The sequence below is a fragment of the Gadus morhua genome, chromosome 20 (assembly GCF_902167405.1).
Source record: "Gadus morhua chromosome 20, gadMor3.0, whole genome shotgun sequence".
NCBI classification, from domain to species: Eukaryota; Metazoa; Chordata; class Actinopteri; order Gadiformes; family Gadidae; genus Gadus; species Gadus morhua.
Window position 1 is genome coordinate 8,721,487 of NC_044067.1, and position 20,402 is coordinate 8,741,888.

A 20,402-nucleotide genomic window follows, 5' to 3' on the forward strand; every position below is an offset into this window, starting at 1 on the left:
TATATTTTCTAACCTTGTAAGCTCGAAAACCAACTTCCCTGACGTTCTACAGGGCACACGTATCTGGGGAGACATTGTAGAATTTTGGATAGTTGAAAAATCACAAAAAATTGATATAATTTCAATGCTGCACGTCATGCTGCAGGTTTAAGATAATCAGATTTGCACATGACATATGGTTAGGCTCTTTGATTATCCGTTAATTATGTGAATAACTCCTTCTTTAATGGCATCGTGAAAAATAATATAGACCTTATTATGTTATTCACAATATAATCAGTGTTGTAATCAATATAATGATTCGTGAGGGTCATGCTTTTCGGCCACTCAAATGTAGCTTCCAATACGATGCTTGCATATTGCAAGTTAGAGCTTTTGCAAGCCATAATCAAACGTGTGTGTTTGGCAGCAACATATATTTGAATGGGCTCTCTTGGAATCTGTCAAATGTCCGTCCCCTTGACCCCCCCCCCCCCCCCCCCCCCCCCCTCTCTCTCTCTCTCTCTCTCTCTCTCTCTCTCTCTCTCTCTCTCTCTCTCTCTCTCTCTCTCTCTGCCTCTCTCTAACACACACACACACACACACACACACACACACACACACACACACACACACACACACACACACACACACACACACACACACACACACACTCTCACATAGACACACACACACACACACACACACACACACACACACACACACACACACACACACACACACACACACACACACACACACACACACACACACACACACACACACACACACACACACACACACACACACACGTCCTATTACTCTGGTGACGTAGAGAGATACCAATAAAAGATGCTCTATAGTCGAAGGGGTTCACGTTCACAGAATATTGTCGAAAGTACAGATTTTTTTTTTACTAAACGTCAGCATGTAACAGATTTTGGCTCAACTGTCCAATTGGCGAACGGTCTTTTGGGCGTAAAGGTGAGCACATCGATGGATGAGCTCTGCGCATTATGATTGTACTTTGTCTTTGACAGATTTCTGTAGCAAAGAAACGGAGCGCGTCTGCAAACTAATATGCCTAATGTTATCATCGCAATGGCGTGGATCAACATTTCTAAATATAAATGTATTCGATTATAAATAGGCCACTCACCTGTGCCAGCATTTCGTATGGGAATATTTTGAGGAGCAGAATATTTCATATTTCTGAAGACGCAAAAAAACATGGACAACGACAGATGGATGTATACTTTATTCTGACCGATTTTTCAACAATGTAAAAAAAGAAAAAAAAAAGAAGCAAAGAAACTACCTTCCAGAAGTCCAACTGCCTTCCAACTTTTCCGACCGTTAACCAGCACGATGTTTTCGGGCCCGCCTGATCTCAACTACAGCTTCAACGTGAGCGCCGACCGGGATTTTAGTACATCAACGGGCACGGAGATGCTGTCCCCGACAGGGTTCGTCGTGCTGTCCGTTGCCCTGGGCTTCATCATGACTTTTGGCTTCGTAAATAACTTTGTTGTGCTGCTGCTGTTCTGCAAATTCAAGACACTGCGAACTCCCGTGAATATGCTTTTGTTAAACATTAGTGTCAGTGACATGCTGGTGTGCGTGTTTGGCACTACACTCAGTTTTGCGTCCAGCATCAAGGGAAGGTGGCTGCTCGGTCGCATTGGCTGCAGTTGGTATGGCTTCGTCAACTCCTGCTTTGGTGAGTAAACAGTTCTATCCACGAGGACTGCACTGCACGGCTAATCGCTTTTTAACTTCTGCCCAGAGCGCTGGTATGGTTATAGGATTTTTATAGTAAAAGCCTTTTGCTTATGCATATTTCCCTTCGTTGTTTATCGTCCTAAAATGTCCTGTCATCTTAAGGTTCTGTCTTTCATCCAGATGCATAACTTTCCTTACATATTGAGAGAGCTTTGGTTTTGACATGTGATTCGTTTCATATAGGTGTTTGAAGGATTAAGTCATCTCTTATGGATTTTAATGGAGTCGGCTACTTTTCTTGCATTATACCATGCTACCATTTTACCATGCGATCCATTATTAAACATAGCATTTTTTACAAATCATCATATTTCTTTAACTATATCAATTAGGTTCTGCATTCATAATTAATATAATTTATAGTAATATGGACCAAGCGTCCCTACAGAACATTAACTTACCTTACAGTACCAACTAGATATATTGACATATCGCTACATTTTGCTTGCAAAATGACAGGTCCCAAGGTTATGGATTGCTGACTATTACTAGATCTGCATATAATGCTCCCTTATAAGAACATTTCCGTATATTATGATCAAGCTTTGTCAGTTGTTATCTACACACATTTCAGCTCTTGCCATTCATCTCCCCCATGCATCTCTAAAAGAACACACACACGCAAACGCACACGTACACACAGCCACACACACACACACACACACACACACACACACATACACTCTCACACACACACACACACACACACACACACACACACACACACACACACACACACACACACACACACACACACACACACACACACACTGACGGTGTTCAGGAATTCTTTGTCAATGAGATTCATGAAACTTCCAATCCATCATTTGACGTTGATGTATTGTCTTTGTCTTTTTTTGTCTTAATATTACTTTCACTTTTATTAATGTTATGTTTTCCAATGTTCCCTCATTAGCACTGCTTGTTTTGTTGATACGATAATTCAGCAACCTATATGATGCTTTCTTAAAATGCATATAATTCAACCATAAGATTGATTGTTGATTTATATGTATTTTTTGCTTCCATGGCATGGCCACAATAACTAACGTTACTAACTATCTTTGAAGCATCCTAGCAAAGCAACTGTATTTTACGCATACACATACACACATTGTGTGTGTGTGTGTGTGTGTCTGTGTGTGTGTGTGTGTGTGTGTGTGTGTGTGTGTGTGTGTGTGTGTGTGCTTGTGTGGAGTATTGTGCATACATGCGTGCATCTGTGTGAATGCGTGTGCATACCTAAAAGTAAGATGTGCTTATGTGTGCATGCATGCATGTCTGCACTCGGTTTCTGTGCTCATTTTGCAAATGCATGTCTGTGTGCACGTGCTCCCGTGTGGCCGTCAAACAAGTGTGCTGGACGTTAGCAGTGGTTCAGGAGATTCTGTTCTGCATAGCAATGGAGTAAGGTCTCAGACCAGGGCCATGGACACACCTCTGTGGAACAGCGATCTTCATTCCACTGGGCAGGTGGAGATGGCTTGACATTGCCGTTTGAGTAGAATAATGACGCTGTCTCCCAGCATTTATCTATTGCTCGCACACGGATGAGAAATAATGCCATAGACGCGTCTCCTCCCCCCCCCTCCCTTCCTTCTGTTCATTTCCCCCTCACAGGGGTCTGTGGCACTGACATGTGTTTCAGTTTCCTCAGATAAAAACAGCCTTTGCTGTTTAGGAGATTCGTCTGCTTTGTTGATGTATTCATGTGCATTGTGTAGTGAACCAGAGTGCAATACGTGCCACGATTTACTGACAGATCACAGCTAGTCAGAAGCTTCCCCGCGCCTCTGAGGCAACATCTTATCGAGTTCCCATCCTCTTCTGGCTTTCAGCTCTTTCTGTCACACAAGAACAATTGTTATTCAGCTTTATAATAATGTATGGAATATGGAATACATCGAATATAGAAAGTCTCATGACCAGCCACAGCTTCAGCCAATAAGAAGGACCAAGTCCAAAGAAGAGGTGATTCACCCCAGAGACTGTGCTGTTGCTGACTGAGTGTGATAGTGTTCAGTGTATGGGTTCTCAGACAGATGCCTATTTATGTCTAGAATCTCACATTGCAAACATAGAGTTCATCATGTTCTCCCATAGCCTCATTAAAATGACGGTAATGCTTAAGCTGCACAGATGCCCAATGACGCTTAGAGCGACCCGGATGGCGGAGATTATGCTTTTGTAACAGATCATATATCCCCCATTTAGTGCATGACTTGGAACATGTGATGCGTTGAACCTGTGTTAACTTACATATGACTAATATAACTGAAACCGACAGAGTAGAAACAGGGAGTTTATTTGTGAGCGCTGAAGAACAAGAGAGCACGATAGATTGAGATGTCACATGCATGAGCATATGACATGCTCATGCGTAAGCAACATGCCGGCTGTATATACTTTACAATGACTTTACAATGTACAGTGTCCCCTGATAGAGCAAGGGCTGAACATGGAACGCTTTGGAATGGAATATGTGTCTTGACTCTTGAGGAAGGTACGATCAGATAGGATCGGTGGACTGGGATGGAGAAGAAAATCCATCATGCATATTGTCCATAAGGATATTGTCCATGAGGATAAGGCATTCACAGAGAAACCCGGTCTTGTGACACTGTGTGTGTGTGTGAGTGTGTGTGTGTGTGTGTGTGTGTGTGTGTGTGTGTGTGTGTGTGTGTGTGTGTGTGTGTGTGTGTGTGTGTGTGTGTGTGTGTGTGTGTGTGTGTGTGTGTGTGTGTGTGTGTGTGTGTAAGTGTGTGTGTGTGTGTGTGTGTGTGTGTGTGTGTGTGTGTGTGTGTGTGTGTGTGTGTGTTTGTTTAATTATCAAGGTGGACAGCTTTCATTTAGGAATATAATGGGTTGGTGGAGAGCAATGAAGTGTTGGATGATTTGTGGACAGCTGTCATCAGACATATTTTAGTGGGTCGGAATTATACTGCTGTCACACAAATCACACCTCACAAGTGTGGATATGTATGAATAAAAAGAGTCTAAATTTTCCCTCTAATGGTAATTACAGAAAAAAGAACGGATACTTTTTAGTGTGACGTACAATATTGCCAGGTGACATCGACATGCCCTAATTGGAGCCAATCAAAAGTGATTGAAAGAAATTGATATTTTGCTGCACATTCTTTCTAATTTTGTTAAACAAAACGTGCCCGTTCAAAGCTGTTCAGATGTGATTGGCCTCCAGTACTGCTACTTTCAGCATTGGCAAGAAACACTCATCCAAGCAACTCGATACTCAACACTGCACTTCGTTGGGTCCTCAGCTATACAGCCGCAGAGTGTACAGTCGATCGGACTACAGACACATAAAGAGTCCTAGTATTATAAAGAGTGTGGTGAATGACATTCACCATTCAAGTGTGAATGGTGAATGTCTAGTGTGGGGCCTTTGGATGGAGAGGTTTGTTATAAAAATGCTATAAAAAGCGATCTAAAAATGTCCTCATGCTACTAGCTACCTGAAGCTGCATTGGCTGTTGTTGAATGAAAATGCAAGTAGAATGATTAAGCAACATGGTTCAGCCTTCAGGTGGCTGAGTAAAACGGACACAAACCAGGCAGATTGGACAGCAAAAAAGACAACTGTGTACACTGTGTACACTGTGTGTGTGTGTGTGTGTGTGTGTGTGTGTGTGTGTGTGTGTGTGTGTGTGTGTGTGTGTGTGTGTGTGCGTGTGCGTGTGCGTGTGCGTGTGTGTGTGTGTGTGCTTGTGTGTGTTTGTGTGGTGCCTGTGTGTGTATGCTTAACTCATTATTGTAAACACTGCATACAATGGCAGTCTGCAGGCAACCAAATATTTGTGTATATATCATGAATTGAAAACTCAAATGTCTTGGGTTTTTCATAATTAATATCTGTCCATTCTATATTTAAATATTTTCTTTGTTTGTCTACTAATTAGCATCCATCTACACCATTGCCTATTAATGGGGAACGTGTCATATTGCCATTTACTATGGGGCAATTCATCTCTTTGTCGCTAAATTATTTAAGTCTTCCTCACCTTCTTTTATGTTTTTATTTTTTTTGCTGCAACCCTTAAATTCCCCATCGGGGTGATTGATTTCCCCTCAGAAACATCAGGTTGAGGTCAAAAAACAGTTTCCCTACAAAACAACAAGAAGAAGAATCATGTGTCCCATTGTCCGACGTACAGATGACCTCACTCTAATCAAGTTGGTTTCTTGAGTTCCAACACAGTATCCAACTGCGACCCGCATTGCCATGCCTTCCAATGCATTTATTGTGCCATTCTTTCCTCGGTTGTGGCAGAAAACTATGGAGACTATTGCCATAGGAACAGTAATCCCCCTCCATGGCCCATTCCCTGCTCGGAAAATGCATGTAATTGTTTTTTTAGATTTGGAAAATACGATTGATAAACCAGTTCAGGGGTCAAGTGGATCTGCAGACTATATGGTCTTTTAGGTGATGTGGTGGAAAAATCGATATGCTGTTCAGTTTGAATCATTTAAGGTTTTACTTGAGGTTTCGTTATAGCCACCCCAGCTGTAAAATAGAGTTATCTAGTTCCCAATTGTTGTCCTCCTTTGTCCTTGCGTGAACCGGTCACGACAAAGCAGTGACCCCTTTATGTATATATCTGTTTGGTGAGAAAACAGGAATCTCTGGCCTTTGTGTAAATATCTCCCACCTGTGATGTGAGGACAAATTGCCTCACAGAAGAGGAGGACAACTGTGCCCCCCTTCCCTAAGGATCACAGTCTACTGGGGAGGAGGTGAAACTGTGGTAAAAGGCTCTGTGAGACTGTATTCTTGGCTCAATCTGCTAAAGAGGAGACTGCTGTATGCATACATTAAATTGGTCAATTTTCTGCGACTATTGTTTGCTTTATAACGAGAACATAATGAGAAAACTCGTTATTTTTGCCATTCTATTCTTTTTAAGACCAAAAAAAGTCATCCTTGGATATTATTGATTGAAATGTTCACAACATCACAAAATCGTTTTAACTGTGGATAACGTAATGTTTCAATGTGAAAAGAAAAAACCTTTTTATGAAATGTGTGTCATACTCATTATATTTATTTTCTGTTCAATGTGTATCTAACAAAGGAAGCACCCCGGATAGGTCAACTGAAAGGTGTTCTTAGTATCATATTTTACACACATACCAGCATTTATCACTTAAGACGGTGTGAGGTATTTAGTACCCCTTAAACATATTTTTAATCATTGTTGTTAAAATGGTAGTTAACTTTTCTTGTAAAAGGGCTATATTATGCTTAATTAATAACTTAATAAGTTATTCATATTTATTATGAAACCTAATCTAGTGATCTTATCTGTTATTGACAAATTTGATCAGGGCTTCTGACTGGGAGGTTCATCACCAGGTATGATTTCTCAAAGGTTTCCAACAAAAGTTTTGTTCCAAAACAAAATCAATTTCATAAATGTAAATCATGCCTGAGAACAACACACACACACACACACACACACACACACACACACACACACACACACACACACACACACACACACACACACACACACACACACACACACACACACACCCTTTATATAAGTGTCATGTGAGGCTCAATGTAATTATCGAAGCCTGCAAGTTGTTGCAGATGGCAGAAAATGCAACTCACAGATACTAACTACTTCCACACACAATTACAACAGGTGACTGATGCACACGTAGTTAACTGAACATAATGAACGGTATCACAGGAGAATAGCCAAAATAATGAGCATAATAATGAATATTTATGCGCATTATTAGGCCTTGTTTTTCCTGTCTTTGCTTATCTCCCTCCCTCCTCTCTCTCTCTCTCTCTCTCTCTCTCTCTCTCTCTCTCTCTCTCTCTCTCTCTCTCTCTGTATTTCTCACTCTATTTCCCTATCTCCCTCTTTCACCACCTCTCCCTCCTCTCTCTCTCTCTCTCTCTCTCTCTCTCTCTCTCTCTCTCTCTCTCTCTCTCTCTCTCTCTCTCTCTCTCTCTCTCTGTATTTCTCACTCTATTTCCCTATCTCCCTCTTTCACCACCTCTCCCTCCTGCTCTCTCTCTCTCTCTCTCTCTCTCTCTCTCTCTCTCTCTCTCTCTCTCTCTCTCCTTCACTCTCTTATTCCATCTCTCCCTCTCCCCCCCCCCCCCCCCCCCTGTCTCCCTCTCTTTCTCGTCCGGATGCCCTCAGGCATCGTGTCGCTGATTTCCTTGGTGATCCTGTCCTACGACCGCTACAGCACGCTCACCGTGTGCAACAACAACCGTTGGCCCGACTACCGCAAGCCCCTGGTGGCGGTGTGCTGTTCCTGGGTCTACTCCCTCATCTGGACGGTGCCCCCCCTGCTCGGCTGGAGCAGCTACGACCTCGAGGGCGCCGGGACCAGCTGCTCCGTGTCCTGGAAGGTCCGGACAGCCCAGTCCCACGCCTACATCATCTGCCTCTTCATCTTCTGCCTGGGCCTGCCTATGCTGCTTATGGTCTACTGCTACGGCCGGCTGCTCTGGGCTGTCAAACAGGTAGGTAGCCTACACAATGTATACTGTGTATATGTATAGACATAGGATTGGTCGCTTTTTAGGTTTCTGAGGTATGGACTCCTTTATAGTTCATTATGCGGCGAGCGATATTTGCATGTAGAATACATTGCAGTGAACTTTCTTGGGAACTTTCATTCCGCAGACAGGTTCGTGCAGACTTGCAAGTGAGTTTGACGTCAACTCCAGGATAGCTTGAGGCATTAAAAATACAGATTGAAGGGTGACGGGGTGTGAGGTACTATGCAGACCGTCTCATGAACAGAGTCTGGGTTCTGCTTGAGGACCAGGTGGGTGGAAGCCTCCAGCCTGGTGACTGATGCTCTGTGTGTGGGTGCCAATCCGGATGTCCTATTCTCAACACCACAGCTTTAAGGATCTGAACTGGGCTGAAGGTGTGTGGTGGCCTTCATCTAGAGCAGGGGTCACCAACACGGTGCCCGTTGGCACCAGGGCTCCCGCAAGGACCATATGAGGGGAACCGCAGGCCTGTTCTGAGAATAGCACAGCTCATTCTTGAACAACTCTTTCGCAACTTTTTTAAGTCATTGTTGATAATTATTGTGAGAAATCATTAACATGATCAGTGTCTTCACATAGATGAGTATCATTAATCAATATTAATAATATATAACTAAAGGCAAACTGAGCAAATTCATTGGTTATTTCAGAAGAGTGTATCAAACTGGGTGCCCTTCGTATGACTCAGTACCCATGAAGTAGCTCTCAGGTTCAAAAAGGTTGGTGACCCATGATCTAGAGAGCCAGCCTGGTTTGACAACTGAGCAGAGGGTCTCCTGGGGGAACAGAAAGGTTATGGAGAGTTTATAAACCCCTTTGTAGTCCCTGGATATATTCTGTGAAATGTAGCAGGGGGCCAAGCACTGACCTCTACAGCACCCCGGGCTTCCCCTGGGCTGATCTGAACTGGATCACGGTCATAGAGGCAGGAGGACCCGAAGATAAACAGGGTGGAAGGCCACTGCGCAGGATTTTAACTAATGACCTAAAGCAGGAAGAAGGCTAACCCCGGCCGACACACAAACCAATGACTGTAGTCGACTGGACTTTCAGTTACAAGGGTTCAGCAACGAGATAGATTGGAGCTTTCAGTTACATGCGTTCAGAAACAAGAGAGATGGGGGCTTTCAGTTGGGTGGTTTCATTTTGCGAGCGGTGAGAAAGAGGAAGGGACTTCTGATAGAAGGACACCCGTGTCCGTTACATTCGGATATTACCGTGTCAAGTTTTTCATTTGTGTTCGAGAACCAGCTCACTTACCGGTCAAGCGCTTACTTGCAGCGATCAACGACACATTTGGAGACACAAATCTGCAATCTTGTCACATTCAATTTGAAACGAGACTGGCTGGGTCTTCTCTAGTCAGAAGATAATCGTTTGTTAGAAAACGTTAAACAAACGGACAAAAACGGGACGGGAACCTGGTCTCTGAGGTTATGTTCTGCTCAAATGCGTTGAGGACATTGCGCGGGGGGGGGGGGGGGGGGGGGGAGAATGACAATCCCTCCAAGGTGGCTGCTTCTGTGATTTTATCTGGATGTGGTACAGAGAATTGGCTTCTTATGATTACCTACCAGCCTCACCTTGAAGAAGGTGCTGTAGCTGTAGCCCTTAGCAGTCAGGAAGGGAGTTGATGGTGGTAGTGGGGGGGTGAGGAGGTGATGGTGGAAGTGGAGTCTGTGGGGTGGACGCATATCTGTAGTATTATTCATTTGTAGTACTTGGAAAAAGATTATGATCTGCAAACTCAGTGGAAATAGGTACACTTTGCATGACCTGCACATTATTGCAAACACACACACACACACACACACACACACACACACACACACACACACACACACACACACACACACACACACACACACACACTACACATACACACATACATACACTCACACGTACTGGGCCATACCACCTAGGTCCTGTGCTGAATGGGTATATTCTTCTGTTTTGGTAATGGACCCCTGGCAGCAATAAGCTGCCTTTACTAAATGTCCTTCACACATGATTAGCTCTGTGTTGGTTTCACTGCTCCCGTTGGTTTCCCAGACGTGGGTCCACAGTGCTGATGCTCTGCACACAAACCAAAACCTTTGTGTGCAGAAGAAAAACAAGTCTATGACTCAGACAAAGCTCTGTTAGAGCTGCCTGTTTAAATAACATTGCAACCGTTAAAGAGCCCATGCCATTAAAATCACATTTTTCCTATTGTTTGTTAAATAACATAGGTCTGAATAAGTTTGTGAGCTGTGGTAAGTTTGAAATCTATGCAGTTTGTCTGCTGAATGCAATAGGCAATGAAAGGAAAAAGGCAGAAGAAATGAGCCGATCTGGATAAGGTGACACTGTGACGTAGCGTTGTCAAATTATTATTCATGGCCCTGCCCACTTGGTTGGTTCGTAACCACCCACAAGAATTCTGAAGGAGTCGTGATTGAGCTAGTGCTAAATGCTAATACGTGTACGGTAGTTGCTTAGTTCGTAGTAACAGGCTAGTTACAGAATTTTGAATGCAATGGCAGAACGACATCGAACTACATGAACTGCGACATGCTGCCTGCCGCAGGTTGCCGCGAGGCACCACCGCCGCGAAGCACCACCGCCCGGCAGCGGGCAGCCGGGCGGTGGTGCCTCGCGCCGGCAGCAGGCAGCAGGCAGCGCAGGGTTCTGTCTACTACAGATTGATGTGGAAGTGGAAGAACCAGAGAAGTCGGAGAACCCGACGAAGTCCTTTGTGATTCATTATATCGTCTGGACGTGCACACAGCTTTTGGCCGTGATAATATGTATTATTTGATATAGATATCTATGTATTATATGATATTATTTAGATTTAGAGCTCCAGGACTGTAACGCAAGTGTTGTACACTTCCTTGTTATTTGGATAACCGTTCTGCTGTTGGTGTGATGGCGCATAACACGTCGGACTCTCATCTATGGTATTTCTACAACTAGACCCGTAGTGGGGGTTATCTCAGCCATGGTTGAGAATGAATTGGGGGAAAGGAACTTTGGCTTTGACTCCCTTAAGTCATGAACCACGACATGGAGGAGAAAGGGATTGTTGACCGCGGTCGTCTCCCGCCGGAGCCTCGCTGCCGATGGACCACCGCCTCGGCTTCAGGATGCGGTGATTAGCGCTGACCGCTGCCGAGGCGGTGATTAGCGCTGACCGCTGCCGAGGCGGCGGGAAGCAGGGCTCAAGCGGGATACATTCGCGGCCAACAATCCCTTTCTCCTCCATGTCGTGGTTCATGTAGCCTACTTCAGGGAGTCAAAGCCAAAGTTCCTTTCCCCCAATTCATTCTCAACCATGGCTGAGATAACCCCCACTACGAGTCTCGTTGTAGAAATACCAGAGACGAGAGTCCTACGTGTTATGCGCCATCACACCAACAACAGCAGAACGGTTATCCAAATAACAAGGAAGTGTACAACACTTGCGTTACAGTCCTGGAGCTCTGCTCTATATCTAAATAATATCATATAATGCATAGATATCTATATCAAATAATACATATTATCACGGCCAAAAGCTGTGTGCGCGTCCAGACGATATAATGAATCACAAAGGACTTCGTCGGGTTCTCCGACGTCTCTGGTTCTTCCACTTCCACATCAATCTGAAGTAGACGCGGTCGTTTGAGATTCATAATAACCTATCGTCTGGAGGCTCACATAGCTTTTGGCCGTGATAATATATATTATATATTATATGATATAGATATCTATGTATAATATGGGTTTCTAAGAGCCATTGCGATACATCCACCGTAAACAGAGCGCATGGTACTGTCAGTTGCTACAAGCTGCTCAGGGCCACACCCCCACCCCCCTCCTTGACCTGCCTTGACACGCCCACCGTATACAGAGCGCATGGTAGTGGCTACAAGCTGCTCAGGGCCACACCCCCACCCCCCTCCTTGACCTGCCTTGACACGCCCACCGAAACAGCGCGTTTGGGGGAAGCTCAATGTGCGACTGTTTCGGAGTGACTGTAACTCTGCACCACGGCTGAATTTCGGGGACGTCTTTGAATACTGTGTTTGTGGCCCACTAATACCTATATTAAAGCATCATAAAATAGAATGGCATGGGATCTTTAAGCAATGGGGAGACTATGGAAAGGCTGTCGCTCACGATAAGTTGGATGAGGCTCTAGTAAATAGAAAGATCCCCTAGCATACAAGTATTTGCAACCAATACATGTCAATATGAGAGCTGGTCTTGTATGGAGGGTTGAAAATAAATCATTCTCTCCCATCACTCGTTTTTGATATCAGGAAATAGAGGGACAACTCTAAGGAGTAGTACTTCCTCACCAACAGATGTGCCCATGTTATCTTTTTGGGTTCAGAAAGTTCCAGTCCAATATGACTCAAATGTACAATCAGAGCATCTTTGCCCTAACATTTAGAAGTAGGTGAGGCAAGTGAATTCACCTCGTCTCCTCTGTGACTAACACGCTTTGGGGCATCCCAATGGCCTATTCATTTAACATTTTAAGAAATTAGATCATCATCACCTCCCTGTCACAGCCTAACTGATAATTCATTAGTTAAGAGGCAGAGAGAAAGTGTTTGGGGGTTAAGGTTCTAGTGTTTAGTGCTTTACCCTTTTAATAACTTAATGGCTCGTGCTACAAGTGAAATCTTGGAGCTATTTTCGGTAAGTAGAGTGGGCGATATCGTCTGCCAGATGGCAACGGTTCAAATCACTAGGCAAGGGGTGCCCCTGGTCACCCACAATGTTGCTTACCGAATCCTGTTCTGCCTCTATAGATGCCTTCCATACTTTGTAACGTAACTACAGTCACCTGGCCATGTTTCTGTGCTTGAGTTGCACTTCCAAACCAACACATGATACAGATCTGTTGGTCTAGACTCTTAATGAATAATTCCAAATGTGTCTGAATCTCAAAGTGGTGTGTATGTGTGTGTGTGTGTGTGGGTGTGTTTTGTGTATGTTGTCGTCACGCAGGTGGGCAAGCACCGCAGGACGGCGGCACGCCGGAGAGAGTACCGCATCCTGTTCATGGTGCTGACCACGGTGGTGTGCTACCTGGTGTGCTGGATGCCCTACGGCGTGGTGGCCATGATGGCCACCTTCGGCCCGGACAACATCATCAGCCCGGTGGCCAGTGTGGTTCCCTCGCTGCTGGCCAAGAGCAGCACGGTGATCAACCCCCTCATTTACATCCTGATGAACAAACAGGTGGGCCGCAAGCTCAGCGCGCGTGTGTGTCGATGTGAGAGTAATGAATGAGGTTAGCCAGGAGGAAATGTTTTGCGGTTCATAAAACGTCCTGTGTTTTTGTGCGTGTCTGAGTGTAATGAATGAGATTAGCTGTGAATTATAAAATGGGGTATACCCCCGTGTGTGTGCGTGTGTGTGTGTCTGTGTCTGTGTCTGTGTGTGTGTGTGTGTGTGTGTGTGTGGACAAGAGAGATAAGCCAAGACAGACTGTTGTACATTTACAACATCTTTATTTGAATGGTAAAAAACAAACAAAAGAAAAGCTGATCATCATTTAAACAGTCGGTTATTTAAATATTCATTCAAGTTTAAGAAAGGGGGCTTCAGTGACGGGTCGTGGTGGCTTTCTTTTTTTCAAAGGCCGAAGAGAGTTTGAAACCAGCATTGTGTCCGGGTGCTTCTTGTCCTCTCCTCCTCCTGTAACAGTTAGCGGGGCGGGGAAGGGTTGGAACCAGCAGCACCGGCCACAGAACGTGACATGGAGACGTCATGGAGGCCCATTGAAAAGAGAGAGAGCAATACTGATCCACAAGCTTCCGAGCCCAAAAGGGCCTTGTTGGCAGGTTTAGGCACGGTGTACCTCGTTCAATAGCAAGAGGGAGATCCACATCTCACAGAGCTTTCTATTTCATGTATTTCTTTTTTTAGGGTAAATCAATTCAAAATCGAATCCGGCCGCAACAAGAAGCTCCAGCTCCTTAAGGAGTGCCCCCTTGCCTGCCATCAACGCACAGTAGCGCATCATTAAAGATTTTACATTTGGCACCATTTGGTCAAACGCGTCGTATCTGCTATAGGGCACAGCATGTCTTTGAGTGCTTCCAGGGCAAAGGTAATAGCTGCAAAGGCAACCAACCTATCCACACACACATGCACTGGTAATGGCAAAACCCCTGGAAAAAAAGGATAATAATAAATCACCCACACACACCGTATAAGACTTTCAGTCCACACTCAGATTTACATGCTCTGTGCATCGGAACGTTTAAAAACAAAGATTAGAATAAAAAAAACGAAATGGATTTATGTACATTATATTTAAAATGTTATCCGTTACCCTTTTGTTCAATAAAATCAACAAATTCACAGATTTTCTTTGCACGACCAATAAGGAAAAGCTGGGGCAAAAATGGAAAAAAAGTCAACCGACTCCATATCATATTGCATTACCACAAGCTTAATGAAATAATTATTTTACACAAACACAAGCCAGAGATTTGTCATCTAAAACAATTTCAATATCTGGCCAGCTCCTTTCAACAGGTGCCTCCTGCGGAGATGGATTAAAGCATAGTCGTATTAAAACCAGTTGACACAGAACAATGCTAGGCACCATGATTGCCAACAAACAAAGACAAATCTTTTTTTTTATTCTTTTTTTTTTACAAAAGCTTAACTATTCCAGGCGGACCCGAACAAGAGTTAAAAAACAAAAACAAGGACGTACTTTTGAGCACATTTGGATCTACCACACACACCATTATGGCACACAGTGACTCCTCTTTAGAAGAGAATGCACTTCACCAAAATTCAATCGAGGAATACGGGTGATATTTCCCGCCCACAGATGAACACCATTCCCGTGACATTTACAAACACTTTAGGCTGGGCCGCTGCTCCGCCAATATATCTGTGCTAGCTTAAAGGCGCTCCGACCGCTCTCGCTGCGTACGCGCGGCAAGACCCTGACCCGGTGACCCCGGCTGCTGTGGATATCTGTGCCATGAGTTCCACAGGTTCGCCATCTAGCTAGGGCGGGGCTTACGCGGATCACAGAACAACGAACAAATCAATATTGACGTGGAGGGGGGATTCAGGACATATGAGTAGGCTGTACGTACTCGGCGGAAAGGGACGGAGGCCGTGCCGTCGCGCACGACACACGAGAGCTAAACGCGTTCAGTGAGTCGCGTGTTGAAGCCGACACGATTTCAGCAGCGCTCTCACCAAGCAGATATGACAATTATGTAGGGTTTATAGTTACATTCAATGGGAAGAAGACCGTCTGGCCTTCTAATGCGGGCTGATATGCGCCGTATTGTGTGGCACAGTGCACAGCGCTGGCTTCGACAGGAGCACTAAGAATGGGTGGATACTGCATGTTTCTCCAGGGTTGTGTTCTGTAGACAACCAGGCACTGGGTTCTCAGACTGCCTCTCCGACAAACCCGTTTGGGATCGATTCAGATGTCGACCTTCAAGTGCTAGGAGGGACAATCCCGTTGCCAGTTGGCGTGCGTGTGCCTGGGTGTGTCGTCATGTCATGCAAATTAAAACATGGCCGTGCCTTAAAACACAGGCACAGCCATGTGTTTTCAATTCTGATTGATGAGAACAATACCAAGAAGAAAACCCTGATATTTGACTCCCAAAAAAATTGAAACCGCTTTCTGACTTGACAGGATATTTTGAAGAAAGCTCAAAATACAAATATTAATGTTGTGTGTAAAATGTACATCCAGCCTGTTAAACAATAATACTGATGACCTATACACTCATGTATGTCTGATGTACAGCTTCTAAATGAAGCTGAGCTGAGCGTGCGCACAGGTGCGCGCGTGTGTGTCAGAGAGAATGACATTCAGTGCAGACCACCGCAGTCGTAAATGTCCACAACTCTGTAGACTAATATAAAAAAAAGTAATCACCGACATTACAGTGATATTTTTTTCTTTCTCCCTCCGATAGACCAAGTGAGGGACCACCCAAAAGATGTGTCGACCGACACAGAGTTCACAATACTCAAATTACACCCAGATACCGACGACCTAAAAACATGGACCTATTGCTACCCGCGTCAGCTCCCCTGCTAACATGGCTCAGCTGAAGCAGGAAGTCCGTTTGGAACAGTGGTGCAACCGCCTGTCGCTTCAAACACAAAAAAACACCTGACACGCCAGGTTAAGGAGACGGAGATGACGTCTTCTCCCAATGCCCCAAAGTTGATCCCACCTTTACGGGGTTATGGCTTAGTGTTCATCATGGGTCTGATCTTCTGTATATATATTTCCTTGTGTTGTAGCCCCCCCAACCCTCCATCACCGACAAACCCCTTATCTCCTGTGGCATTATTGCACTCCTCCCCCTTGTCAGCCAAAGGGGTGGGGGGGGGGGGGGATGTGTGTGTGTGTTTGTGTGTGTGCGCGTGTGCTTGTGTGTATGTGTGTGTGTGTGGGCGTTTGTAGCACATTATTGTGGTATTGGTCGTCCTCGGACGCGGATGCGGAAGGGTTCAGCCTTCACAGTGGACGGAGCCGAGGCCCGGGAGCGTGACCCGGCCTTTCTGCTTGAGGTCGGCCTCGGGCCCCGTGTTGATGCGCTGGATCAGGCTCTTCTCGAACAGCAGTGGGTGGTAGGCGCCCAGCGTGCACGCCGCGTCGTAGTAGTGCTCGTGGTAGTGGCACAGGTCCGTCTGCCGCAAAGACGGGATGTACTCGTACACGTGGACCTGCTCGCACAACGCCATCATCAGGAGGGTTCCTGCAATTGTGGAAAAAACACGCGTAGGCAAAAGGTTATACAGATATTTAGGGGTTTGTGGGATTTGTCGCCCCACTTCAGACGAACCCCACACGTTTGAGTTTTGTTCATGTGAAGCCCTGGATGATTTGTGTGTGCGTGTCTGTGTCCGTGACGTGTTTGACTGCATCGACTGGTGGAATGACGGATGCATTGTAGCATGCGGTTTACACACGAAAACATGCTTCATCTTCATGCCCGAGCGGTCTCTCTGTAGCACCAGTGGCACAACATGTGGAGTTCACAGCAGCAGGGAGATTGTCTCAGTTGTTAATTTCTGCAGAAAAGCAGGGAGTAGTCAAGATAAAAACTCCCACGACTTGGCTTCAAGCAGCAATGAGCAGAATGTCAATCACACAACGTAAAAAAAAAAAAAAACTATTTTTTTCAGTACGTCACAAACAATAACAGATTGTGAGTTTTTGGAGACAACCCTGGCAGTGTCTTGGGAAGATCGCCGTTACTATGACGACGGTTCATGCCTGATAACTCACATGAACTCCACATGTCCCCCCCGCTCAACTCTCGACGTCGTCTCCTGTGGCCCCCGGGCTGGGCCAAAACCTGCCTCTTGTAGCTCAACGTACATCGCTGTGTTTAATCATTCAGCAGCACGCCTTCTGTCTCATGCCAGTTACGTCTCTGAAGCCGTCCGTTCACATTTTGCTGTCAAACCTTCCCAAGACCGAACAACTAACCTTGAGGTTGCTTCACCCCCCCCCCCCCCCCCCCCCAACCCCTCCAGCCCCCCTCCCATCAACTCCCAGTGTGTGTCTTTAAAATACAGCAGGAGTGTGGGGTCGCGCAGGGTTAATGGACAGCTGTCACGGTTTCTCTGTCCAACATGTGCACTGGCCTTTGAGGATACAAGCAGAGATGAAAAACGACCCTGAGCACACAGAGGCCAGGTCCATTAAGTGGACTATTTCCTACTCTGAACTGCGCTTCCTGCGGCTGAAGACTCTGCAAAGCCCTTGGGGAGGGAAGAGTTTTCTGCCTGAGGGACTTCAAAGAGATCCAAATGATTTAGCTCTCCACTGGAGAGTGATTGCAAAGGGTAATTTCAAGTTTCAACTCCCAGTCAGGCGCAACGTTCTTCTTCAAACTGTGGGATGGCCGTCGTCGGGTCACTAGGGTGGTCTCGCATATCGACGTCAAGCGTCGTACATTATACATGTGAAGTCATTTCGCTTCTTTCTTTTTATCACCCCCCCCCCCCACAGTTCTACCGGTGCTTCCTGATCTTGTTCCACTGCAAAGGCCGGGCAGGGGCCCAGAGAGGGGGGTCCTCCCTGCCGTCCAGGACCACCATCATCCAGCTCAACCGCCGGGTGTACAGCAACACCGTGGCCTGCACCGACCAGTCCACCTCGAGGAACCTCAAGGTGTGCACCAGCCTGCCCACCACGGAACGCTTCAGCCCGTCGGTGATCACCTCATGACCTGTGGGTCGCCCTCCGAGAACGTCGGAGGGCGAGGCTCTTTACCCCGGAAGGGTGAAAGGCTGTGGCACGCAGGATCGACGCGCGGTGTGTTGAGCACCGGGCCTGAGGTGGTGCAGTGGGTGAAGGGATAGCAGTGTTCTGAGGTTTGATCTGTGGAGCTATGTTTTTGTTTATCGTGCTCTGTGTTGCTTCAACACCTAACAACGCTGTTACGTTTGGGTATGAGATTAGAGGTGTAATGTACAGTAGGAAATGTACATATTTAAGGTATAACGTACCATAGATAACATATAATTGCCGATGTGGGTATCTTCTGAAGAAAAGGAGCGCAGTTGGTCAAGCCAACAATTTTACGGGAGCATGCTAACATGCTAATGCTAGCAAGGCTTATTGGCAAATATGCTAGGTTCTTAGTCCCTTGGTCACTGCGCGGCAGACCTCCGCATTGAACATTCAGGATGTGCCTGCTCATAACTTATATATATTGATCATGTTGTGTGTCCAAATAAGTCTACACTGCAATTCCTTGGGCACCAAGCGACACACACGCCAAATGGGAAGTAGATCAGATAAACTGAGAGATATGCGATGGACAAACATACACACACACACACACACACACACACACACACACACACACACACACACACACACACACCGGGGGGGTGGGGGGGGTTTGGTTTCACGCCCAATGTGGTCAAATGTGACAACTCCCAGATGTACAAACGTACAAATTGCTTAGGTGCTCACTGGCTACTTCACTATGCTTGCCGACGTTGCGTGTATGTAGTGTGTATTGTTGGCCATGTTTACTCTGGCCATGTTATGGTCTACCGGTGAAAAATGAAACTTTGGAAATTGTGCAAAGTGTACAAGTAAACCTATTGTATTATTGTATATGTATGTGCATGGTGCCTGAAATATTCTCATCTGTCAATATGTTTGCAGTATTGTTAATAATGTTATTTATGTGAAATTGTGAGTGTATTCATTTCACTGTAGGATAACTGCAATGCCCAGTCGGGGACTATATTTCATTTATGTTAATGAACCTAATGATTAACCTAAGTTGAATTGAGCTGAATCATGAGAAAGAAAATAAATATATTTTTGGGAATCTGAATTTCCGGAGGATGCATTGTTGTAGCGTGTGTAGTATCATTACGCCCACACACTTACACACATGCAGTGCAACAAAATGTAGTGGACCAACATGACCTCTCGGTGTGTGAATTCTACGGGATTCGGGCTGTGGTAGTTTAGGTTCTACCACTAATTACAGTGCCCCCTATAGTCAAACGTGACAACTCCCAAATGTATGCGTGAGGAGTGGTTGAATTTAGAGTTTTTTCCCCATTCCCTTTCCATAATAAATAATAATAAGTATACAATGTTAACACTTAAAAAAAAGACGCACACTGCACAGATATATGCCCGGTATTTATTGCCATTGTTTCGGTGTTTATCCCTCAACAACTGTAGGAGGAGATAGCTACATAAAAAAGGCGTAAGAATTATACAATTAAAGCATAAAAGACACTTAAAAACAATAGTCTGGCTTGCTTTGCAACCACACTCAATACTTAAAGGTGCCAAGGTAGGAAGGGTTTGGGCTAGTGCAGGTTTGGGCCAGGATATAGGAAGCATATCTCATTAATATGACAGAAATAAGCACCCCCTCCCCACGGAAGATAAAAAGCTGCTGTGTGAGCAAGGGTAAAATTGAACCTCCCAAATGTCCATTCACACATTCATAATGCACATTCATAATGCAGTGCACATTTGCTTAGCTCGCGATATACACTTGCTACTTTTGGCTTGCCGAGGTAGTATGTATGTAGTGTGTATGGCCGGCCCTATTTTCTC

At 45.2% G+C, this 20,402-nt stretch overlaps 2 protein-coding genes across 3 annotated transcripts in view; one reads left to right on the top strand and one right to left on the bottom strand.

Annotated features, from left to right (window-relative positions):
• Positions 1–962: 962 nt before the first annotated feature.
• On the top strand, positions 963–18,543 carry LOC115533196 (vertebrate ancient opsin-like). The gene is made up of 4 exons (XM_030343547.1): positions 963–1,699; positions 7,947–8,275; positions 13,298–13,531; positions 18,315–18,543. Exons 1-4 carry the CDS (start codon positions 1,348–1,350, stop codon positions 18,531–18,533), a joined length of 1,134 nt encoding a protein of 377 aa, XP_030199407.1. The 5' UTR covers positions 963–1,347; the 3' UTR covers positions 18,534–18,543.
• The window catches only part of LOC115533195 (beta-galactoside alpha-2,6-sialyltransferase 2), a 39,966-nt gene continuing 33,347 nt past the window's right edge, over positions 13,784–20,402 (bottom strand). For both annotated transcript variants that reach the window (XM_030343546.1, XM_030343545.1), the window contains one exon: positions 13,784–17,052. In XM_030343546.1, coding sequence (XP_030199406.1) covers positions 16,805–17,052 — 248 coding nt within the window. In that variant the 3' untranslated portion in view covers positions 13,784–16,804. The remainder of the gene's footprint in view (positions 17,053–20,402) is intronic.

Excerpts from the sequence above, each read along its gene's own strand:
- LOC115533196 (XM_030343547.1), top strand. The coding sequence starts at position 1,348 with ATGTTTTCGGGCCCGCCTGATCTCAACTACAGCTTCAACGTGAGCGCC. Across the intron at positions 1,700-7,946 it reads CTTCGTCAACTCCTGCTTTG|GCATCGTGTCGCTGATTTCC; the intron begins GTGAGTAAACAG and ends GGATGCCCTCAG. Across the intron at positions 13,532-18,314 it reads ACATCCTGATGAACAAACAG|TTCTACCGGTGCTTCCTGAT; the intron begins GTGGGCCGCAAG and ends CCCCCCCCACAG.